This window comes from Camelina sativa, chromosome 17, assembly GCF_030686135.1.
Source record: "Camelina sativa cultivar CO46 ecotype springtype chromosome 17, ASM3068613v1".
Lineage (NCBI taxonomy): Eukaryota > Viridiplantae > Streptophyta > Magnoliopsida > Brassicales > Brassicaceae > Camelina > Camelina sativa.
Window position 1 is genome coordinate 38398005 of NC_141896.1, and position 25059 is coordinate 38423063.

The window sequence follows — 25059 nt, forward strand, 5'->3', positions numbered from 1 at the left end:
ATATGCCTCCATCTTCATGGATAGTGATTCTCCACAATCCAGCCTGACCAATATTCTAATATGAAACAAAATCTCTTTCATCCAACAAAATGAAAATGTTGCCACAAATCATATTCCGGCCTTCTTTCTATTTATTATTGAATTTATTTTTTGTCAACATATAATTGACAAGGACCGATTCATAGTCAGTCCCTACTAAGCGGGGTAACACGATTTAGTGAAATCGAATTCCGGTAGGATCGGTCGTAGACGTGGTGTTGTAACCACTTGACTAAAAACACTTTCCATCAATGAAAATTTTTAAAATTATGTGGGACTGTATTAAATAGTTATATTAGACAATACTCCCTCTGTTCCTGAGTAATCCATATTTTATGATTTTCAGACATATTAAAAAAATATATTAAATAATGACTTTACTTGCATTATTTTTTTGTGATTAAAGAATTTCAACCAAGAATATTCACTCTCTTTTTTTTTGAAGTTTACAATTTGTCATTAGTTACTTATTAAAAATATATAGAAAATCTAAAAATTGTTTTTTTTTGTGCAACATTTTTTTCTCTAGAAAATGAATTAAAAAGGAATGGATGTAGTAGATTTTAGTGAGGAAAATATATTGTGACTATTATAATATTCATAATATTTGGTGGCCTTAAAACATAATATAAATTTGTGGTCTAAGGTTATTTAGTCTACTTGTCCTCCGGAACTGGCAAAGCTCCTTTCTCGATTAGATGTTAAAAAAAACACATAAACCTAAAATAAAGGCGTTTAACTAATGTCTACATATATAAAAATCAAGAGTAAATTTTGATTAAAAAGTAAATAAAGGAATTTAGATTAAAATTTAGTTAATCACTTTTTTTAAGAATCTACTTTGTATCTTGAGAAGACTTTAGCAGAGCCTTTAATATCCATTGATTCCATTCCATGCCTTCTATATAATACAGTTCTGCTAGCTTCACTAAGCTATAAATCTACAAAAATAAAAATAATAAATAATATGTCAAATTGTAATTTGATCGTTAACAAATTTGGTTAATAAAATGGGAAACAAAATTATTTTACAGAATTTACCTTGTCAATGCATCTATGTAACTATTCTACCAAAAATAAAATGTATCTACGTTACTATAAAAGTTGTAAAAGACTTGGCCATGTTTTTCACTCTTCTTTTCATTTGTGAACACATAACACATAAAATAAATATTGATTATGGAGAGAAAGACTCAAAGAGTATATATATATATATATATATATATATATATATATATATTTTGGTTAATTATAAGGACCCCTTGGTAGATATCAAACCTCTGTTTGGATCATCGAGGATTGGAGAAGGGTACCATCATAATCAAGAAATATGACGATCTTTTTTCTTCTTGCAGCGTTGATGATATATGTTATAACATGTCTAGAATTTGAGAGTAAATTTGAGTCCAAGTATTTAAGTAAATGCCTACCTATGGCTATATATACGTACGCTATTTGAATGTTAGATAGATGTTACTCTTAGGTTCAAAATATTTTATTAACAGTTACAAATTTGGGAATTATGGAATTTGGTGTCATAACTTTTGTAACATAAATATTCGCAACAAAAATCTTTTCATTAGACTAAATACATTTCAATGCATGATTATTGAAATTATAACTCTCTTTAATGTATGGTAAAAGCAATTTGTAACCCACTACATGATATTAAATATAAAATTTTAATATATTTTCCATAAAAAAATAATCAAACTTATTGATTTAATTAATACTATTTTAAATATGTCACTTATAATTTTCTAATGAAATAAATAGATAGAAAATCAAGAAAGTCAAAATATCTGAAAATCTTATTTTATATATGATTTAAACATGACAACAGTTCCGAAATGCTCTTGACAAAATCGATTTTATGTTGATATGTGTATTGATATGAAAGGAAAAGCTATTGTTGTGTAATTTATCATAATTTAGTAGGATTTTAGTGGAAGTGTGGAACTGGCTAACTTTATTGCCTACTCAATTAATGAAAAAAAAATATTATATGATTTTAAAACATGTAAAAACTAAGGATTATAGAATTACATAAAGGCTTAATCATAATGATACTTTCTCATAAACTATTTCATTTCATTAAGAAGAGAAGTATGATTATTATGATACTATTTCATTTCTCATCCAAAATATGGTTTTTATTATGATATTTTCTTTTATTATAAAATAGTGTGTGTATTTCACTTTAAAGGATGAAAAACAAATTAAATAAAATGTAAGAAAAATGTGTAAAGTAGATGTATCAAATATCAGTTATTTATTAGTAAATGTTATAGAATATTAGATTTTGTATCATATATATAATATGAGATTTTATTATAAAATAATCTGATTTTTTTTGACAAAAGTACTTAAGATATAATAGTGGATTTAAAAATATATGTTAATTTTACCAACATTAAGAAGAGAAGTATATGATTATTTGGAATTGAAAATGATAGAAATTTGTTTTAAAAGAATAAAATGAAAATAAAGGATGACATATGTCAGTAAAAGAGAATGCCAAATGTCGCAATGTAAGTAAAAGTTAGAAAAAATCTTATTATATTATATAAGATAATCTCCACCAATAGATCTAAATTTTTTGTTATAGCTGTCAAACCTTTTATTTTACACTAGGTTATTAACCCGCGCTATGTGCGGGTATATTTATATCGATTGTTTTTAAGTAGGTATATAATGTCATATATATATATATATGCAACAATAATAATATACTTAAACAATACTATCACAATATTGAAAACAACCATCAACAATATATGGAACGACTATACGGATAATAACAATGTATGAACTCAATATGATCTCAGTTCATATAGGCGTTTTATATAGTTTGATAAGTATATTAAGTATAATGCTTTATAATGCTTTATTTTTGATTATTTTTAAGTAAATTTTTCTTTAATATACTTAACTATCATTTATGCTTTTTGATTAAGAAAAAAGACTAAAAATCATAATAACAATTAATAAAATATTATTTTTAACATATTGATGTAGATAATATATGAGTAAACGTCTCAAAACTCCCTAAAAAAATTTGACAAATCTCTTATCTCCCTCTCTATTCTTCATACCCTCACTTTTTTTAATAAGAGATGGTGAGACGATTTTAGCCTTCTAATTTCATTGATTTAGATTAAAATTTTTAAATAAAAAACATACCCAGCTCTCGTTTTCGACCCGATAAACCCACTCGAAACCCACCTGGTTACTCATGTCTCAATCCAGCCGCCGGCGATTCTTCCGTCGTCGGAGCTCCTACTGCTGTCGTTCTTCACCAACTCGAGTTGAATCAAGTTGTTCTTCAAAATGCAGGTGCGTTACTTCTCATTTGAGTAGCTTTTGGTTGAAATTGTTTTTGAATTGTAAATTTAGAAATTCAATTGGATTTAGATCGAAGAAAGCTTAGCACATTGGGTGTTTTACAAAGGTTTATTGGTCGATTGAGCTATCTATTAGATAAAAAAGGGATTTGGCTTTCAATTTCAGTGAATTAACTCGATTAGAACTCGTCTACCATTCGATTCGATTTTGATAGGAGAGAGAAGGTGGTGAAACTGGTATATTTAGTAAAACTAGTAAAACTGGTAGTAGTACTAATTATGATTTTTTTATATTGGTTGGTTTGGCAGGATACAATATGCGAGAACGTCAGCCTACATTTTAAATATGAAGGACGCATGTATAGTATAATGTTCAAGAGGAATATAACATTGTTGATGTTAAAAGCAAGGATACAGAGGAAGCTTGAGTTTGTTGAAAGTAACGTTCAGTTGCAGCTGAGCTACAAGCCACTAATGGTAGAAACATTGGAGCATTGTGAGCTTAATGATGATGAGGATGTTAAAGTTTATCTTGACTCCGTTAATTATGAGAAGCGAAGATGTATGTTGTTTGTGAATGTCATCCCTTCTGAGCCTCAGCCTGAGCAAGTTCCCATAGTGCCCATAGTGCCCATAGTGCCCACAGTGCCCATAGTGGACCAAAGTTCTGTTGGTATGAACTATGAAAACCAACATGCGAAGGATGGTGAAATCGGACCTAACGCCATTGTTGTCTACGTAGGCAAAGAAAAGGCTGTAGAGGGTGATTCTAATAAAGAGGGTGAAGCTGAATCACGTGATGAAGGTGATGAATATACTGAGCCACGCCCTGTTGTAGAACCGTGTAAGTATATTGAACCATGGAATGATGGTTTGGATCTGACTAACCTTCAAGAATTTCCAAACAAGAAGGCATTGCAAGATGTGGTGGATAGAGCTTCATTCGCTAACTGTTTTAGTTTTGAAATAGTAAAGTCGGACAAGGTGCGTTATGTGGTCAAATGTCCTAAAGAAGGATGTAACTGGGGTTTACGAGGTGGTAGGATTCGAGGTACAGATATTTTCTCGATTAGAAGGCACAACAAGATGCATACATGCTCTCGGGCTAGTCAAAGTTCAAGCAATAGTAAGAGGCAAGGCACTCCACAATTAGTTGCTTCTCTTTTACATGGTGATTATTCAGGACAAATAGAACTCCACCTTCAAAAATTATCATGGATCTTGTCAAGACAAAATTAGGTGTTGATATATCATATTCCACGGCGTTGAGAGGGAAAAATCAAGCTGTTACTGATTTGAAAGGTAGCCCAGAAGAAAGCTACAAGATGCTGCGATGTTATCTGCACATGTTAGAGAAGGTTAATCATGGTACAAGATCATATGTGCATTGCAATGAGAATAATAAATTCATGTACTTGTTCATAGCTTTGGGAGCTAGCATTGAAGGATTTAAAGTCATGAGGAAAGTTATAACTATGGATGCAACTTTTCTAAAGAACGGATATAAGGGTGTTCTTGTTTTTGCGTCGGCTCAAGATCCTAACCGTCACCATTATCCCTTGGCGTTTGGTGTTCTTGATGGTGAGAATGATGCAAGTTGGAATTGGTTTTTGGAGATGTTGAAAACCGTTGTTGGGGATTCTTCTGAAATAGTATTTATGACTGACAGAAATACAAGTCTCATAAAAGCTATAGCTAATGTGTATCCTCTGGCTCATCATGGTTTTTGTATATGGCATTTATCTCAAAATGTGAAAGGTTATGCTCGTAACGTGAACAAAGACGTTGTTGCATGGAGATTCATGGAGTGTAGTAGGTTTTACATAGTGGCTGAGTTCAACATTGCTTACGCATCTTTTACGACAAGATATCCTTCTGCTGCCAAGTATCTTGAAGAATCTACCCAGAAAGAAAGATGGGCACGATGTGTTTTTCCAGGAGATAGATACAACCTAGACACAAACAACTGTGTTGAATCGTTGAACAGTGTATTCAAAGATGCAAGGAGGTACTCCTTGATACCCATGCTTGATACAATACTTAAAAAATTCTCTGAATGGTTTAATGAACATCGGAAAGATGTTGTGTCTGGATCAGTCGCAAATAAATTGGTGCCTTTAGTGGAGAACTACTTACATGATTTATGGGCAACTGCTGAAAAACTAAAGGTGATAGAGCTAAATGGTTTCGAGCTTGAATACAATGTCATTGACAGTGACGGAAAGCCTTATTTGGTGAAGTTGCGATTGAGAAGTTGCAGTTGCAGGTTTTTCGATATACAAAAGTATCCTTGTGTGCATGCATTGGCGTCTTTCATTACATTCCAAAAATATGGAGGTAAGGATTTTGAGTTACATGAGTTGTGTTCTAAGTATTATTGGACGGAGCTGTGGGCAATTGCATATTGCAGGACAATTTATTTAGTACCTGATAAGTCTCGATGGGATGTCCTAGATGACGTCCAAGATATGGAGATCATACCTTCGAATCGGAAAATAAGAGGGGGAAGAAAGAAAACAAAAAGGTATGCATCTGCTGGGGAAAAACGACCAAAAACTCGACCTAGGACGCAGAATAAAAGGCGCCGGAGACAAGGACTCCAATGGTTGTTATTTGGAGATAATGTTCATGTTTGATTCACCTCTTCATGTATCAATTGTGTTTGGTTTGAAACTTAATTTGAAACTTAATTTGAAACTTAATTTGAAACTTAATTTGAAGTCTATTAATATTTTCTTCTTTCAAAATATGTGTATATGAGAGAGTAGAACTGGCAGAACTAAGATAAAACTGGTAAAATAATAAAATTGGTACTACCTAAAATCAATACATATTGTATAGTATAAATGTTATACATAGGTTTCTACTATAAATGAATAATTTCGAAAATATACCAATTTTAAGTTTATTTATTGAAGAATCTCAACAAGTGTTTCCTTACACTTTTAATGTCACTTTGTAAATAATTACCAAGTAAGCATGAAAAAAGTTATAGAATTATAAGTTTTAACTTATGAAGTTGCAAAAAGCTTGTAATTGTATGTTAGTTAAGTTTAATCAACTGTAAAACTAAAAAAAGTAATGCTAAGGTTTAGTAAAACTAATTAAACTGAGAAACCTCTAAAATACAACTATTTGCAAGTTTAGTGCAACCGCATTACTCGGTAAAACTGTGTGTGAACACGCAGTGTGAACGCACACATCTTTTACACGTGGCCAGAATTTCGTTTTTTCTTTCTTTTTTGACCACAGCATGAAGTTTTATTTTTTATCTATCTTCACTCCAGCTCATTCTCAGCCATTCATTCATTTTCTTCTTCGAAACCTAAAGTACACCGAGTCTTCTCTTCTCTCATCTTCAAAGTCGAAGATCCTAGATCTATTTCTCTCCTTCTCAAACTATGGAACAATTTGAGGCCGACCAATACTATGCTGATCATAAGAGGGCGAGGAAGTTAGAAGCATGGCGAGAAGCCATAGCCGATGGTGATTTTGGCATGCCTCGAATTTGCCCATGTGGCAAACGAATTGTCAATGAGATCTCTCCAACAGAAACAGAGAAAAAGAGATGGTTTACTTGCGTTAAGTATAAGGTAAATTAAATTTAATCAAATACAATTGAGATACCTGAGTATGATGTCTGTTCGTTGATATATTTTGCAGGATGATGGATTGCAAAGGTGGAAAAATTGGGCTGATGCAATTGAAGAAGAAACCCAAACCTTAAGGAAAAATGTTGATAACCACTGGGAGAGATTGAAGGAATTTGAACCCCATCATACTAATATCTATAATTTGCAGATGGAGTTTAAGGACAAGAGTGACGAGATTGCCAAACTAAAGGAGGAGTTGGCGTTGCTTACCACTCGATTCGATCTCCTGGATAGGTTGTGTTTCGATTGATATTATCTGAGTCGATCTCATTCTACGTTGGTTTAAAACTTGTTGAATCAGATTCTGTTTCTTATCTTTTCCTTGAATTCTCTTGTTGAATCAGTTTCTTATCTTTCATGTGACTTCTCTTGTTTAATCATGATGTTCTATGTGACTTCTAGGATTATGCCTCCTTGAATTGAATCATGTTCTATATTTTTCTTATATGAATTCTCTAGTTTTTGTTTAGTTTTACGTAGTTTTACCATAAATACGAACAGAAAATCCAAGAAAATAACATAGTTTTACATAGTTTAACTAGTAATACTAGTACCAATCGCAAATCCAACAAAATAACGAAGTTTTACATAGTTTTACTAGTACTACGATGACAAATCAAAGAAAATAACATAGTTTTACTACTTCTTAGACCTTTTTCTCTTCGTCCCTCTCCCTCCTTCTTGCGAAGTACTCGGTTGCTCATCATCTACAGGCGCCTGACATGAAACCAAATTTTGTTAACACCTTCTAGTATTATCAAGTATTACTACAGTATTACGATTACCTTTGGTTTGTCTTGCTCTTTCACATATACTTCCAACGGTTCGATCCTTTTTTCAAGCCCATCAATCTTCGCCAAAATGTTATCGAACTGGGTTTTCATATCCTGCTTCATGGTCCTTAGAAGATCCACCAACTCAATAGTATCTTCTCTCGGTTGTTCATTGCCGTCTATTTCCTCATTCGCATCGTTTTGTTCCAAACGAGAAGCCACATCGGCTGTGTACATCTCCTCCAAAAGTACAGGTAGTCCTCTACGAATGCGCCACATCCAACTGTCAACTACGACATCATGGGTATCGTCTTCCTCAGCTTCTTCCATGATTAAATCGAGAAGAGGAATTTCTTCATCCATATGAGGGATCACACTAGCAATTGCCTGTGTAAACGACCTACTTTAGATACATTACAAACCAATTTATTCAAATGATTAATAATGGCAATTGCTAGGATAACTAACCGTTGTTGTACCAAGTGTATTTCCTATATTCTTTAGAGGAAAACCTTTCTGACCGGTATTCTTAAATTTCCTCCTGCACATCCTAGGACAACTTGCATCCGCCTCAGGAACTTGGTCAACGTAAGTGTTCGCCAAAATTGGAACTGCCTCAAATAGTAAAAACTATACAACACAAAAAAAAAACTCAAATCAGCTTCACTTATAAGAAATATCAAAAATGAGAAAATTTCAAATTTTAAACTAACTAACCTCCAATGGAATACAGAAACCTGGAACAGGCCATATCACATTCTCTTTATGCACGACCCCATTAAAATGCGACATTGTATGGGAAATCTCTTCAAGCAAGTTCTCGAATGATAATCTCCCCCAAGGAAAAGACACACAAAAACCTAGATCATTCACTGCTCTTACAACAAAATCATCGATACCCATGGCATCTCTCCCCGAGTCTTTTGTATAACCTACAATGATGCTTCCTAAAAAGTAGAGAACCGCCATCTTCAACCTATCACGAGTACCATCGGGTTGCATTACCATTAGCTTTCCCCTCACATCTTGAAGTGTAATCTTTTTTTTTCGTAAAAAATACTTCCTTCAAAACTCGATACCGCCGGCTTCCTTATAATCAAGTGGATAGCACCGACAATCTAATCCAGACATCAAAGCATGTTCTCTCAGACCATACCGGATTGGAACACCATTCACAACAAACCATGCTTCCTTCTTTTTTTCGATTTTAGCCGTTCGAAGTAAGAGCAACCACATTCCCATAAGCTTGTGGTTTGGTTCCCTTGGCATGTGGAAAATGTGCTTGAATTGTGGATGTTTCTCAAACCAATCCCTCTCAGAACTAGTCAGTGAGTGCTCTAATTTATCCAGCGTTTCCAAAGTTTCTAAAATATGACACCTTGTCAATAGCTTGATTTTCTTGTTGTACTGACTAGAATTGAAGTGCATTCCTAAAGGTTGCATCGCTTCTGTTTCCTCCTCCGATTCCTGCAACAATATCAGTTTTACATGAGTTATACCAGTTATACAACAACTAGTTGTACCAGTTCTACTAGTTCTACACCACCTAGTTGTACCAGTTCTACTAGTTCTACACCCAATAGTTGCACCAGTTCTACTAGTTCTACACCCAATAGTTGCACCAGTTCTACCAGTTCTACTTGATCGATTTCAAATTCCAATGAGTTTTCATATTCCGAACGAATGACACAGACTTGTTGTACTTACACTTGCATCGTTGTCCTCCTCGTGCTCCATCTCACTTTCGCTTGTACTCCTTCTCGAGTTACCTACCGAGTTTGAACTTCCCTCCTTATCTTCTTCTTCTTCTTCTTCTTCTCCTTCATCGTCTTTTTCTTCCGATTCTTCTCCTTCATCGTTTTCTTCTTCCCCTTCATCGTCTTTTTCTTCCCCTTCTTCACCTTCTTCTCCTTCATCGTTTTCTTCTTCCCCTTCATCGTCTTTTTCTACCCCTTCTTCACCTTCATCGTTTTCTTCTTCCACTTCATCTTTTTCTTCTTCCCCTTCATCGTTTCCTTCTTCCCCTTCATCGTTTCCTTCTTCTTCTCCATCGCTTGATTCCACAGAAGTAGATCTCTCGTTATCTCCTCCTTCTTCATCATCTTCTTCTCCATTACTTGATTCCAGAGTAGCGGATTTTGCTTTCTCTACTTCGTTCGCATTTTCTCTTCCGACCACCGGATTGGGTTCCTCCAAAACTCGACTTTCACTTTCTTCCGCCACCGTACTCAAAGCTCTCTCTCCTCCTACTGTCGCCGGACTCAAACCCGACACACCTACTTCCGGCGAATCGGATTTTGCTTTCGAACCACCATCTCCTTCTGAGATCTTCTTCTCTTTCAAACGCTCACTCCTCCTCACACGACCCCCCTTGTTTTCACCATCTTCTTACTCTATTTTTGGTTGATTGAATGAAAACGAGAAAACCCTAGTTCTACAGTTTTACCCAAATCGATTCGAATTTCCCGAAGAAAGAGAAGAGTGACGAGAGAGAGAGCAGTTTTAATTTACAGTTTTTTTTATAAAAAAAACCGATCTTAGATCCGATTCAGTTTTTTGGGTGGATACTACCAAGGTATTTTTTGTAAATATCTAAGTTTTCTATGGACAATAGTGTAAAACAACACATTCTCGATTTAAAAAAAAATCAAAAACAAATGCCAAAAAAAAGAGGGACTTTTGAGATTGTCAGAAATGTTTTAGGGAGTTCTGAGACGAAAACTCGATAATATATACTTTTAACACATGACAAAAGTAATAGTTTTAGTCTCTAAATTATTATTAAGGCAACTATTTTATTTCAAACACATTATTCAGAAAACTATAATGTAAATCAAAATATATATTTATTAATTAAAATATATAAACTTCTATATATTAAAACAAACATCATAACAATATATCAATATGCACTTTTCACATATCAACTAAGTAATTAAGGAGAAGGTCACAATATTGTTCCATGACACCTAGAACACAAAAATATAATACATAAAATTTTGAAGCAGTCCACTTAATACAATTGTATTACACAAAGATGGTCTAGAAGTGTGGAGAACGTCACTTCTGGATTTGAGAGGCGAGTTGCATAAAACTTCAGCGAAACTAATTTGAAGATAAATTGTTAACAACGTTATGCTTAAACACTGATTTAATATAAAATTAGTATGTATATTTTAAAAAAGTTGGCACGAAGAAAAAAGAAACAATTGGTAGGTATAATCTTATTGTGAATAAAACACTAAGTAGTTCTAAGAAATAAGAGGCGTTCATGTTTTAGGATTTTACTTTTCTTACAATTTTCAGCAACACACGAAAGAAGAAAATTTATATTTTTGAAAGATACGAATCACCATTATCACAATTAATATTCGTAAATTTTACTAATTTGTAAATATTTTAATATAGAAATTTTACATAATTTCAAAACTGTTAAATATTAAGATGTCTTTTGACTGGTGATTAAAAACTTTTAATATATAAAATTCTGCAAATTTCTAAAAATGTTAATTAGTGACATGTTGAATCCCTATTGGTTGTATTAAAGCTTAGGTGGACAGCCTTAGAAGCTTATAGCTCCTACTTTTATTTAGTATAACTAGGTTTTGAACCCATGCTAAGCGTGGCTTTATTCGATATATTTTGATGAAAATTATATATACTCACTCCGTTTCAAAATATAAGAAATGACCACTTTAAAAAAGTTCAACCAATCATAAATAAAACTGCATAATAAAATATATTAAACTAATCTAAAAGTAGCATAAAAACTTGAAAACATCTTATATTATGTAACATAAAAATCTTCTCTAAAACATCTTATATTATGAAATGCAGGGAGTATGTGATTGATGACAGTAATAAAATATTATCTTATAAAAATAGATTATATTAGTATTAAATAAAAATTTAAATTTCAGATACATAATTTTTAAAACTATAAAAATGAGTTGTGTTATACATTCAGATCAGATCAAATAAATTATGAATTTAACTCGACGTCCAGGCAAGGCGAATCAAACTGGTGACCTCATATATCCTAAACCATTTATTTGACCACCGGAAAAACGAAATAATTTTGTAATCTTGAATTTATCTCGTTTTTCATATTTAATTGATCGCTACCACCTATTTTTCGTGTTTTTTATTCAATGTTTTCTTATTTTTCACATTCTTTCTTGTCATTTTCATTGTCAAATTTTATGGTAATTTTCATCGTTACTTTTATCCTGTTCTTCGTTATACTCTTCTTCTTTTTCTTCTTTTTCTTCTTTTTCTTCTTCTTCCTCGTCAACTTTTTCACATTCTTTCACTGAAAAACATTTTTTTAGACTACCATACAACTTGTTAACCCATCAAACTCCAAGACCAAAATCTTTTATTTTCTCATAAAATTTGTGCAATTCATAAAGTCCAGCATCGTCAACATATGCATCCAATTATTGATAATTTTATCCATATACTTATTCGGTTTAAGATCCACATGTATAGAAACTTCTCAAACCAAAATCCTTACTCGCAGAGAAAGTAATATGAACACATGTATAGTTAAAATAATATTTGTGCTTTTCGTCGATCCTTCTTCTTTAAACTCAAATAACATCAACTCAAGATCTTGCGACGTCAATCATTCTTTCTTAGACTTAAAAATAAAATTTTTACTGCAAGAATATCAAATCATATTTCTTTTATTTCTATAAAATTTAATTTTTTTCTTCTAAAAATTCTTAATAATATAGATTACTACTATATTTCTAAAAAAGTTAATTAGTGAAATATCTAATTCTTATTGGTTGTTTTAAATCCTTTATGGACACCTTTAGGAGTTTATAGCTTCAACTTTTTATTAGTATAGATATAATATTTTAAAATTCTATGGAAGTTAAGTAATTGTAATATTTTCAAACATTCTATGAAGTTTAAATATTTTTAATATTTGAACCTTTTAAAAGTTTCAATATTTATCATATTTTAAACTTTTAAAATTTATAAATTATATTTTTTTAGAAACCTTTTATAAGCTAATAAATTTTTAAAATTTAAAGATCATAAGATTTTGAAGTTTTAAAAGGTTTCAAAATATAATATTTGAACCTTTTAAAAGTTTCAATATTTATAATATTTTAAACTATTTAAAAAACTTTTTAAAAGCTAAGAACTTTAAAAAGTTTCAATAATTATAATAATATAAACTTTTAAAAATTTTCAATATTTCAATATTATTTTGAAACTTTTTAAAGTTTTAGTTTGATCAAATAAAAAATCAGATCAAACGAATAAAACTTTTTAACTTGGACGTGTTATAAATCAAGCTTTCCTGCTCATTCGCTGTTGGAAGCATATTAATCTTTATTTATACTGATCTTAACCAATGTCTTAAAGATTTCTAGACGATGTGGGATGTTGTACATACACTACAAGAAAACAAGCCAATAGCGACTACACTATTAGTCATTATTTAGTCGCTAAAAGGAGTGTTACGACCAAATTGCGACTAAAACCTGTAGTCGCTAACTGAGAGTCGCTAAAATTTATAGTCGTAATTTTAGTCGCCAAATGGCGACTACATTACGACAATCTTTTGTAGTCGTAAATCAGTCGTAAATCAGTCGTAATGTAGTCACTAAGTTAGTGACTAGTTTACGACTACATTAAGACTATTTGTATAGTCGTAAATTAGTCACTAAATGTAGTGACTACTTTACGACTACTTTACAATTATGTATTTAAATAATATTACATATAAATATTTATATTTATATTATAAATATTTATTTTGATTTATCTTTAATTTTATATTTGAATTTTGTTTTACAAATTCTCTTTAATTGGATTTACATCTAATTCTTATATTTGAACAATTATAAAAATAACTACAATTAATATTACATAAACAAAACACATCTTAACAAAACACATCTTAAGTATCATCATATTCATTACAACCCAAGTTCAAAAGATTAACAAAAAGAAAGAAACATCATATTCATTACAACCCCAAGTTCAAAAGATAACAAAAAGAAAAAACATTGATCAAGAAAACAACAAGAAAAGCTTCTTCCAATCGTTTCCCAAGTTAGCTTCGTCTGCTTGTATCCTTCTCAAATCTGGAATTGATCCCTGTTATAACACAATACCTTAAGGTTCTGTCAAGTTGAAAAAATGAAGGTACAAAGAAAAAGAAATGATCCCAGATGATTGTATAAGATGAGCTAGAAGTGAAGAGTACCTTAAGCAGATGTTGATGGAGTTGGAGTTGTCTCTTTAGCTGAATGGCTTGCAACAAACTTCTGAAACCGCGGATCACATTCCCTCAGAAAATCTTCCACGATGGAGAATTGGTCAATCTTGCCGTTCTGGGCAGCAATAACTTTGGATTGCGCAGCAAGTTCTGCATCACGCCGCTGCAGTTGAGCAGCCTGTTCTTCATCATGCGCAGCAAGCCGCTCCAGTTGAGCAGCCTGTTCTTCTATCATGCGTTGAGCTTTCTTCAACTGTTCTTCGAGAGCCACAAAGGTAGTTGAGCCACATGCTTGCTTATGCGTTCCATCGACAAGGCAGTCCTTGAGGCTTCCAACTCCATAAGGTGTTCCTCTTGAATCCTTCTCAGTGGACTTGAAAATAAGAGAAAAGTGGAGGTTAGAAGATGACAAATTAAACTCCAAGACTATAAATGTGTATTGGTTTTTTAAAAAAGTTACCTCCAGGAAAATTTCTGTATATTCTTCTGTTGTGAGGTCCCGTGGCCGTGATTCTCCATCTGACACAGCAAAAGACTCTGCCTCGAGCTGAGACAACCTCTCTTGAACAGTCTTCTCATATGTCCCTGCAATCTTTTCTGCCTTCCGATCAACATATGTACCATCAGGCTTTGTATGTGCCTTGATGAAAACCTCACCAAGTCGGACTTCTCTTCCCAATTCCTCAACCTGCAATGTTATAAGAGATTAACTTAAAAAAATAACAGTTAAGTAAGAATAACAGTTAAATAACAGAGTAAATAACACTTAACCATTTCGTCTTGAAGCTGTTGATAAGACTTTGGCCCTGAGAGGTGGACATGAGGACCTAGGCCGTTACGGTCAGACATACGGGCCTGAGAGTAGGTTTTACTCTTTTGTTGTGCTTCTTCAGTGTCCCAGTAATCCTCCATCGTGCTCCAGAGAGTGTCTCCAATCCAGGTTGGTTGAACTCGACTAGTCCTCACATTGCTAACCATGTCTTTGATCCGCTTTTGACAGATTTTCTCAAAATAAGCTTGAACAGTTCCGGTTATCAAAGGATCCCAGGTGTGGGTTTTCTAGAAAAAAGGAGCTATTGTTAGTGAAAAGAAGACATGTAAAGCTATGTGACATAAGGCTTATTGTAAGTGAAAAGAAGACATGTGACATATATCCTTACCGCGAACTCAATGAAGTATCTCTCTTGTTTGTCCCGCGGCACACATGTCCAGCTGTAGAAGGGACCTTCGAATTTGTTTAGAAGAATTTTAGTAATCTTCCGAACAAGTTTTGACCCTTTGTCACGAGTAAACCTCGAAAAGAAACAATACAAGAGGCATCAGTTAATGAGTCAAAAGAAACAATACTTCAACCAGTAAACATAAACAATACTTCAACCAGTAAACATAAACATGAATCTCAATACACAAGCAATATATCATAATACACAAGCAATGAATACACAAACATGAATCTAAAGACACAATCCTAAAGACACAATAAACCAAACGAAATCATAATAAACTTACTCTCGTTATCATAATCACAATCCTAAAGACACAATAAACCAAACGAAATAAACATAAACCAAACGAAATAAACATGAATCTAAAGACACAATCCTAAAGACACAATAAACCAAACGAAATCATAATAAACGAAATAAACATTGACCTACAGATTTCTCTTCTAACATTCACAAAACACCATTACAAAAATAACAAAAAAAAAAGAAAAATCATACCATTGGGTGTTCGGTAAGGGTGTGGGAGAGAGGACCGTGGTGAACTTATCCCGACCTGGCACCACAAGCAGGGCATTTAGAGCCCGAACCACGTCCTCCTGGAGCTCCGGCAACACCGTAGAAGTTTCTTCTTCGAAGTTGTTGCCCTGGGACGATGGATGCGATGGATGACTACGAGTCTGATGACTACGAGCCTGAGAGCGTTGAGCTGGAGAAGGCGGAGAGTCATCTTGAAGAGTTGCATGAGTCGCTGGATTGTAGTTAACTTCTACTGAAGGAGACCGGCGTACTTGAGGTGGAGGTTGGCGAGTAACGGAGCCCTGAAATAGTTGTTGAGGCGGAGGATAGTCCCGGATCTGGGATTCCGTTGAATGTCGTGGCAAAATGGGGACTTCATCAGGTGTCTGCTGCGTACGAGGAGCTTGGACTGCCGGCGTGAAGTCGTACTGACTGGGTAGATTAGTATGTCGTAGTCTTGACCCTCCGGGAATCTGAGAATGATTACGATCGAGTTTTCTCTTTCTTCCTCGAGCAGGCATCGTGTGATGATTGAGACAAGAGACTGAGAAGAGAGATTGAGAAGAGAGAGTGTCGATTGAGAAGAGAGATTGAGAAGAGAGAGTGTGAAGAGAGACTGTCGATTGCGGCTTTAGGGTTTGTCTCGAGGAACCCTTGTCTCGAATGAGAAGAGATAAGAAGATTAGGGTTTTTTTTTTAACGGAATGTTAATGGATTTGGGCCTAAATTGGGTAATTAACCTAGATTTGGGCCTAAATTAATGCAATGACCTTAAACAAAAAAAATTTCTAAGTTCAATAATTCTATATATAACTAAATTTAATAATTTCTAAGTTCAATAATTTCTAAATTCAATAATTTCTAAGATTAAGAATTAATTTATAAGTTTAAGATTAGAGTTTATAATATATTATTCTATATATAATTTCTATCTTAATTATAATAATAAATCTTCACATAAATTATTTTAGTATTTATTAATCCTTAATGAATATTGAAACAAAAAAATAAATAAGGAAAAGATTCTATATATAACCAATATAGATGCTTTAAATAGAGCATATTCATAAGTACAAATCCTATGCAAATATTGTTTGTGAATAAAAGTAAAAAAATGATAGGCTTCTTAAAAAATGCATCGAACGGATGCATCATAACTCTTCTACCCGAGAGACATCTATTGTTCTTGCAAACACTACATGGACAGAAAAACTTACCGCCATTATTCTGAACTGTATCTTGGCTACTTCCAAACGAGAATTGGTCCAACCCCACTAATTCGAATTCTAATGAAAAATTTCCTGCCATTATATATATATATATATATATATATTGTGTTTTTTTTAAGAACTATATATATATTTTTTTGGAGAAAATAAAAGTTTTTATAAAGTCAAATTTTTTTTTTGATCTACATTTTTTTTTGGGGAAGGAAAGACAATTGTGTTGGCATGAGATGACAAATGGATGCAATTTGTTTTTAAAGACTACATCTATGCCACTAATAGGCGACTACTCAATATCAGTTGGCCCCCACAGAAAAAACACGTTTTTTAACTGTCTTTTATGACTATTTGGCGACTACGCGGTGACTGTTTAACGACTCGCCGAATGAGTCGTAGAATAGTCGCTAAATTGACGACTATATTACGACCATCTAATGTGGTCGTAAAGCAGTGACTGTTTGGCGAGTAAATTACTGTAGTCACAACATAGTCGCAAAGTGGTCACTATCTGGTCGTTATTTTTGGCGACTACAAATGTAGTCGCTACTTGTAGTCGCTAATTGACTGTTTTCTTGTAGTGATAGTTCTTTTATTTCTATAAGTTTTAAAATTTTCCTTTTTCTTAAAATTCTGGAAATTTAAAAAATGTTAATGAATAACATGTTAAATCCTTATAGGTTATTTAAAATAATTCTTAATATTGAAAATTTTGGAGATTTTAAAAAATGTTAATGAGTGACATGTCTTATCCCTATTGGTGGTTTAAAATCCTATGTGGACGCCTTAAGGAGCTTATAGCTCCTACTTTTTATTAGTATAGATTTATGAATTTAAATTAAAAATATAAAAGTTAAAGAATAAATAAGTATAATCTACTAAGGGAAAGCTTGCAAAAGGGTGGAAAGAAAAGTTAAAACTTTAAAGAGAAACAGAGTTTTTGGTGTGAAATTCTCAAGAAGACGATTTAATTAACGGGAAAAAACAAACGACACCATAATTTATTAATATGGGCCTATAAATAAATTTTCGAAATAAAATGTTATAATTTTTATTTTTGGTTGCACGCCATAATCTTTACTAGGTTCGGATCCGCACATATGTGCGGGGTTATGTTTATAAACTAATTTATTTTAGTAGTCATAATCAAACTCATACTAATTGAGATTTTAGTTTGATTTTTTTGGTTTAGTTTATTAATGTTTGAAAATTTAAAATAATAATGGGTTCACCAATATTTTAAAATTCGGAACAACATAATGGTTGACTGATAACAAACTAAATCAGATAAATGATTGGTTAGATTCTATTAAATTAGTGAACTATCAAATCAAATATATAACCGCCAACAATGATGAAAACCCGTTTGAGACAAATACAAATATTTAGGGATGGACGTAATTTTCTTTCCGTTTTATCATGTTCCATCATGTCCTACACCCGTTCTCAAATTTCGTTGCATAAAAGAAAACATTCTCAATATGGGACCAATTTGTATTTTCGATCAAAAACATACATTCTCAAACTCCCGTATAGAACAAACATAAATATAAATATAATTCATAGTATATTTATATCATATGTTATAATAAAAATATTACAAAATTAATTGACTTCTTTATTCTTATTATATATTATATGGTTCATTGTTAAAGATAAGTTATAAATGAGAAACATAGGCATGTATATTTTGGACATCCCGTGTCCACCAAATGTAAATTTTTGTTATATAATAATTTTTTTTTAATTATTATTCGTTTGAAAAATATTTATATTAGTCCAGCGGATAAGAGATTGGGAAAAGAATATCTGTATTTAATTATCAAAAAAAAAAAAGAGAGAAAGCTTCTAACGGGATATCCATGTTTTCCATTTGATTATTTAATTTTTACAAAATTACTACAAAATTAATGGAAATTACACAAACTTTCTTTATATTTTTTAAAAAACATTATCTGATTTATTTCAAGATTTCTTAAAATAAATCATCTGCTTAAATTAAAGTTAAGTTATTTTCATATTACTATTAGAAATTAATTAGATACAGTTGTTATGAAAATCTTGTTAAATGATAAGTTTTATTAATTGCAAAACTCTCTTATTATTTTATAAAATTCTAAGAACTATATAAAATTCAAGGAATTGTTAATAGAAATAATTTTATTTTTATTATAATATTTAAAATTTTCATTTTGTAATCTTATTGGCTGTAATTTTTTTATTGTGACGGTATGTCAAATATTTAAATTTCTTATTTGTAATTAATATAATTTCATAAAATATAGGAATATATCTTTTATAGTTAATATAGTTTCCTAAAATATTGGAAGAGTTAATCATTTATTTCTTTAGTAATTGTTACTATTTTTTTAGGGAAGTTTACTTATGATTTACTTATGAAAGAGTTAATCATTTATTTCTTTTATAATTGTTACCATTGGTTTAGGGAAGTTTAATATTTTTTAGTTTAATTATATAGGCAAGTTGGTATGTTTGGCAACATGGATATATGTCATATTTTTTGTTTTTTTTTTTATCCCTAAGTGTACTCCCCATTTAATAGTATAGATGTCTAATAATAAAATATAAAATTGTTATCAAATCATTCAAGAATCAAGTTTCAAAAGCGAGAGGAGCACCAATCTTAGGAGCAGTGGTCTGAACACATTTGTTCCACATCTTCTTGCTCCTTGGAAGAATCTCATTAGCAACATCTTTTAGCTCATAAGTGGCAAAGACAAAATTCATGAGTCCTTCGTGACAATCTCTTCCAATCTTCAAAAAGTTCTCACAGCATTCCTCCGACACTGGCTTGTCGTTGATCAATCCTTTTGTCATCTCGACGCCGCATTTCGAGCTGATTTTATCGGAACAATCTTGGAGAAAATTGATGCGTTCTGTCGTCATGTGGTTTAGGAGTTCGTGGTCGTACTCGTAAGCTGCAGTTGGTTCGTATGCTAATGAAGACATTGGAATGATCTCTTCTTCTTCTTGAGCTAGAGTTTGAGAAACCATTGATGTGGTGGCCATGAGAAGAAACGTGATCAGAATTGTTTTCTCCATTTTCTTGTTCTTGTAATGAATAAAAAAGATTTGGTGATCTAGGCTTTTTATATTTATTTTATACTGGTTTGTAACGACTAGCTTTTTTATGTTACTGGTCGGTCATTAAAGGATAGGTTGATTGTTATTTTCAAAATGTTACTACTTGATTAATAATGGAGCAAAACGCATGCATAGTTTTAGATCGATCGCTTGTTATAATGAGCCTATGGGATAAAACAGGTGTAAACCAAAACCATAGCATAAACACTCACACGCCTGCACTCTGCTTCTTCTTTCAATCGTCAAGGATACGCTGCATCAAATAATCCACTCAATCGATCTAATTAATCTCTAAAGGACGACCGAGATCAAATTGGAAGCATAAACACAATGACATCACGGGAAAAATGATCTAGAACTAATAATTTGAATCTTCTTGAAAATATCATCTCTCCTGAAAAAATGATGCAAGCGGCTCCAGTTTCATCGTCACCACAACAAACGATTAGGGTGGTTTTGTCATAGATGAAATAACTAATGCCAGAACACTTATTAAATAAGTTTGGCAAGTTACTTGTTGGAAAAGTTATCAAGTTAACCCACACAATTTCGGCCTCTCCGTTGTTGTTACTATGAATCTTCTTCTTGGTAACAAAAATTTCAACCTTACTTCTCATAACATTGCTTCAACAAGGAAGACCCATATATCTCCCTTAAAAACCGCGAGGAGAGAAGTTGATCGTAAGATTGGTTCTTCCTACGTGGAAGGAGACAAAAGGGTTTTAATTTATATCTCCTTCGAGAAATCAAAGCTTTGGATGAAATACTCATGAATTAATGTTGTTGATTTTATAAGATTTTTGTCAATTCACAAATCCAAAACCAAATTCCATTTGGGGCTTTCCAAAAATTTTGCATGACAAAAATTTTGTTATGTTCATACAATTATACATATTACAATATTCATTCAAAAATCAAGTTTCAAAAGCGAGAGGAGCACCAATCTTAGCAGCAGTGGTCTGGACACATTTGTTCCACATCATCTTGCTCTTAGGAAGAATCTTATTAGCAACATATTTTAGCTCATAAGTGGCAGAGACAAAATTCATCAGTCCTTCGTGACAATCTCTTCCAATCTTCAAAAAGTTCTCACAACATTCCTCCGACACTGGCTTGTCGTGGATCAATCCTTTCGTCATCTCGTCGCCGCATTTCGAGCTCATTTTATCCGAACAATGTTTGAGAAAATTGATGCGTTGTGTCTTCATGTGGTGTAGGAGTTTGTGGTCGTACTCGTAAGCTGCAGTTGGTTCGTATGCTAATGAAGACACTGGAATGACCTCTTCTTCTTCTTCTTTAGCTAGAGTTTGATATACCATTGATGTGGCTACAAGAAGAAACGTGATCAGAATTGTTTTCTCCATTTTCTTTTTCTTGTTCTTGTTCTTATAATTGAATAAAAAAGATTTGGTGAAGTAGGCTTTTTATATTTTACTCGTTTGTAACAACTAGCTTTTTTTATGTTACTTGTTTTAACCTAAGGATGGTTTGACTTTTCTCTAAATGTTACTTACATACGTATGTTACTTGATTTAACGAAACGTATAGTTTTAGAAGAGGCTTATTATAGAATGGGCCTATGGGCCAAAATCTGTTAAAAATGTGTAAGCCCATAATGAGAGGGAGAGTCACACGGTAAACCTAAACCCTAGCAAAAATACTCAAACGCCACACTCTGTTTCTTCATCCTTCTTCCATCGTCCCCTGTGTAAGGAAAAAAAAGTTGCAGAGATGGTGAAGAAGGAGAAGAGAGCGAATGTGTCAGGGAAACCAAAGCATTCGCTAGATGCGAATCGTGCGGATGGCAAAAAGAAAACCACCGAAGGGCGTACCGCCGCCACAGTTCGCCGGCTTAAGATGTACACCACTAGGCCTAGGAGAACCCCCGGCGGTAAAATCGTTAGCAACGAGTTCCAGTCGCAGGATTTGCCGGACTCACGTATCGCACCTGATCGAAGATGGTTTGGTTCGTATTAATCATAAATTCGTGAGAATTAGAAAATTTACTCAATTTGATTCACTGATGTGTGTGTTTTTTTGAATAGGGAACACTCGTGTTGTGGGTCAGAGTGAGCTTGCGTATTTTAGAGAAGAGCTTGAGACTAAGAGGTCTAGTACTTATAATGTGATTTTAAAAGAGAGGAAGTTGCCTATGTCTCTTTTAACTGATAACAAGAAGGTAAAAAGGTTTGAGCTTTGTTGAATTCAGATTATTGGAAGTCTGAAAAAGTTTCGATTTTTTTATTGGTTCTGGTGCTTTCTTTTTGTTAAGCAATCGAGAGTTCATTTGCTGGACATGGAGCCTTTTAAAGATACTTTTGGAAGTAAGACAAAAAGGAAGAGACCAAAGCTTGTGGCTTCTGATTATGAAGCCTTGGTGAAGAAGGCAGCTGAGTCTCAGGGTAAGTTGTGCTTCTTGTACCCGAAATGATGGGGATATGTGTATTCATTTTGGAACGTTTTTTGTGTCATTTTGAAGATGCATTTGAGGAGAAGAATGGGGAGAGTGCTTTTGGTGAAAGAGGAGAAGAAGAAGACGGGTTTAGAGATCTTGTTAGGCATACTATGTTTGAGAAGGGACAGAGTAAGCGTATTTGGGGTGAGCTTTACAAAGTCATAGACTCTTCTGATGTTATTGTCCAGGTATGTCTTCATTCAGTGTGATCAAAGTTAGTGAAGGAGATATCCTCTAGTGGTATTATTATTTCTTTGGCTTACAGGTAATTTGTGTGACAGGTTATAGATGCTAGGGATCCGCAAGGAACTAGATGTCATCATTTAGAGAAAACGTTGAAAGAGCATCACAAGCATAAACACATGATTCTGTTATTGAACAAGGTTGGTTCTTATCATCTTTTGGAAACTCAGATAGCTTAAGTTGGCTGTTCCTATTGTGAAAGTTGTTTACAGTTTATATTGATGTGTTTTTTGCGTGTCTGCTTTTTTAAGTGTGATCTTGTGCCCGCTTGGGCTACTAAAGATTGGTTGAGAATATTATCAAAAGAATATCCAACTCTAGCATTCCATGCAAGTGTTAACAAGTCATTCGGAAAGGTACTTCATTGACTATACATCCCCTTGTGATCCTTTGATATCAGTCTGATATACTTGATTAATATTTGCTGAATGATGGTTTGTTTCAGGGGTCACTTCTCTCAGTGTTGAGGCAGTTTGCTCGTCTAAAAAGCGACAAGCAAGCTATATCTGTGGGATTTGTTGGGTATCCCAATGTTGGGAAATCATCAGTTATCAACACACTGCGTACTAAAAATGTAAAAACTTTTTTTTGCCAATTTCTACTATTGCAAACCTGCATTATTGAATCCCTAATTGCCAATTTACTTGTGCTCACATACATATCTTCTTCCTCTGTCTCTTCTCTAGGTTTGCAAGGTTGCTCCAATTCCAGGGGAGACAAAGGTCTGGCAATACATCACACTCACTAAGAGGATTTTCTTGATTGATTGTCCTGGTGTTGTTTACCAGAGCCGTGATAGCGAGACAGATATTGTCCTCAAGGGAGTGGTATGTAATCTTCTCTTTCACGTATTACACTTTTATACTTAAATACCTGGAAAACTTTTAGTTCACCTTTGCTCAAAATATCCGGGTTCATGTACCTTACATGAAATGTTGTCTTATTTAGACCCATGATTCTTTTGGTCCGCTCTCTGTTTTGTTCTCTGCAAGTAGTGAATTATCTTACAGATTTATATTTTTGGATAAATAGGTAAGAGTTACAAACTTGGAAGATGCATCTGAGCACATTGGTGAAGTACTGAGGCGTGTCAAGAAGGAGCACTTGCAGAGGGCGTATAAAATACAGGACTGGTAAGGGTAATTTTATCTCTTTAATATTTTCTTTGTCATCCCTACAACAGAGTGATAATTTCATGGCTCGACATTTACAGGGAGGATGATCAAGATTTTCTTCTTCAGTTATGCAAATCCTCTGGCAAACTGTTAAAGGTGTGTTTCCTTAATTTTACAGGCTCTGCGAAATTATGTTCAGTAAGTAAGAGAGATAGCTTAAAGGTTTCTCTATTTTCGCGGCAATGAACTGGTGTAAGATTAACCGAACTTGGGTAACCTTGTTCAGGGTGGAGAGCCTGATTTGATGACAGGAGCAAAGATGATACTCCATGACTGGCAAAGAGGTCGTATACCCTTCTTTGTCCCACCTCCTAAGGTAGATGGTGTGGCTCCAGCATCAGTAGCAACAGTGCCAGGCATAGATGAAGAAGCCATAGGTGATAATACTCAAGCAGCTGCTGCATTGAAAGCCATTGCTGGAATCATGTCTACCCAACAACAGAAAGATGTTCCTGTCCAAAGAGATTTCTATGATGAGATAGATCTCAAGGATGATAATAAAGCAAAGGAGTCAACTGAAACAGACGGGGAGGACGAAGCTGATGAACACGAAGATGAGGACGCGGTATCGGAAGATGGAGAGGAAAGTGAGTCTGATGCTGATGAGGATGCAGTGTCCGGAAATGATGAGGAAAACGAGTCGGATTCTGCTGAGTAATGTTACACCTCTCAAAATTTTGTTTTCATTACTTGTAAACTTTGTCTTAATTAAAGTGAGACTCTTATCTAAAACTATTTATCATTTTACAAAACGTGATTTATTAGAATGATGTCTTTTTGTTAGAAAGCCAAGTTTGTCGTTTCTTAAAGAAACTTGATTTGTGTTTAAAGACTTTGCATCTAGGAGAGGTTGATGCTACTCATGCCCTAAACTCGACTGTGAAAAGTACCTCGTAGCGCTTTCGGCATGACCAAAACCATAGCCGTGGCTTTGTACCTTTTAGTCATAACCATCCCATGTTCAAGAGTAAGTATTTAAAAGAGAAATAGTTATTTAGAGAGTAATAAAAGGAGACAAACAACACTCAAAAAGGTTTTTAATAAAGGAAGCAACAAATATATATAG

General features: G+C 33.4%; 4 protein-coding genes and 1 pseudogene across 5 annotated transcripts; 2 read left to right on the forward strand and 3 right to left on the reverse strand.

Annotated features, from left to right (window-relative positions):
* Positions 1 to 4576: 4576 nt before the first annotated feature.
* Positions 4577 to 6019, forward strand: LOC147924867 (protein FAR1-RELATED SEQUENCE 5-like). The gene has a single exon (XM_087496995.1). It carries the CDS (start codon positions 4598 to 4600, stop codon positions 6017 to 6019), a length of 1422 nt encoding a protein of 473 aa, XP_087353121.1. The 5' UTR covers positions 4577 to 4597.
* A 7655-nt stretch (positions 6020 to 13674) lies between these two features.
* Positions 13675 to 16477, reverse strand: LOC147924868 (uncharacterized). The gene is made up of 6 exons (XM_087494419.1): positions 15775 to 16477; positions 15211 to 15343; positions 14822 to 15109; positions 14511 to 14738; positions 14039 to 14423; positions 13675 to 13929 (listed from the first exon to the last, which is right to left on the reverse strand). The coding sequence occupies exons 1-5, from the start codon at positions 16311 to 16313 to the stop codon at positions 14040 to 14042; spliced, it is 1572 nt and encodes a 523-aa protein (XP_087350545.1). The 5' UTR covers positions 16314 to 16477; the 3' UTR covers positions 13675 to 13929; position 14039.
* Positions 16478 to 19507: 3030 nt separating this feature from the next.
* Positions 19508 to 20093, reverse strand: LOC104758630 (protein DOWN-REGULATED IN DIF1 11-like). The gene has a single exon (XM_010481522.2). It carries the CDS (start codon positions 20076 to 20078, stop codon positions 19629 to 19631), a length of 450 nt encoding a protein of 149 aa, XP_010479824.2. The 5' UTR covers positions 20079 to 20093; the 3' UTR covers positions 19508 to 19628.
* An 814-nt stretch (positions 20094 to 20907) lies between these two features.
* Positions 20908 to 21512, reverse strand: LOC104758631 (protein DOWN-REGULATED IN DIF1 11 pseudogene; annotated as a pseudogene). Its single transcript, XR_015587788.1, has one exon. The product of XR_015587788.1 is annotated as a protein DOWN-REGULATED IN DIF1 11 pseudogene (transcript).
* Positions 21513 to 21747: 235 nt separating this feature from the next.
* Positions 21748 to 24780, forward strand: LOC104758632 (nuclear/nucleolar GTPase 2). Its single transcript, XM_010481524.3, has 11 exons — positions 21748 to 22086; positions 22166 to 22299; positions 22393 to 22522; positions 22600 to 22763; positions 22857 to 22958; positions 23070 to 23174; positions 23264 to 23392; positions 23505 to 23645; positions 23851 to 23951; positions 24032 to 24089; positions 24220 to 24780. Exons 1-11 carry the CDS (start codon positions 21852 to 21854, stop codon positions 24649 to 24651), a joined length of 1731 nt encoding a protein of 576 aa, XP_010479826.1. The 5' UTR covers positions 21748 to 21851; the 3' UTR covers positions 24652 to 24780.
* Positions 24781 to 25059: the final 279 nt, after the last annotated feature.

Coding starts and splice junctions, on each gene's coding strand:
- LOC147924867 (XM_087496995.1), top strand. CDS start 4,598: ATGGATCTTGTCAAGACAAAATTAGGTGTTGATATATCATATTCCACG.
- LOC147924868 (XM_087494419.1), bottom strand. CDS start 16,313: ATGCCTGCTCGAGGAAGAAAGAGAAAACTCGATCGTAATCATTCTCAG. Junction 15,344..15,774: donor CCCTTACCGAACACCCAATG/GTATGATTTTTC, acceptor TTTCTTTTCGAG/GTTTACTCGTGACAAAGGGT. Junction 14,424..14,510: donor ATACAGAAATTTTCCTGGAG/GTAACTTTTTTA, acceptor CTTATTTTCAAG/TCCACTGAGAAGGATTCAAG.
- LOC104758630 (XM_010481522.2), bottom strand. CDS start 20,078: ATGGAGAAAACAATTCTGATCACGTTTCTTCTCATGGCCACCACATCA.
- LOC104758632 (XM_010481524.3), top strand. CDS start 21,852: ATGGTGAAGAAGGAGAAGAGAGCGAATGTGTCAGGGAAACCAAAGCAT. Junction 22,523..22,599: donor GAAGGCAGCTGAGTCTCAGG/GTAAGTTGTGCT, acceptor GTCATTTTGAAG/ATGCATTTGAGGAGAAGAAT. Junction 23,393..23,504: donor ACACACTGCGTACTAAAAAT/GTAAAAACTTTT, acceptor TCTCTTCTCTAG/GTTTGCAAGGTTGCTCCAAT.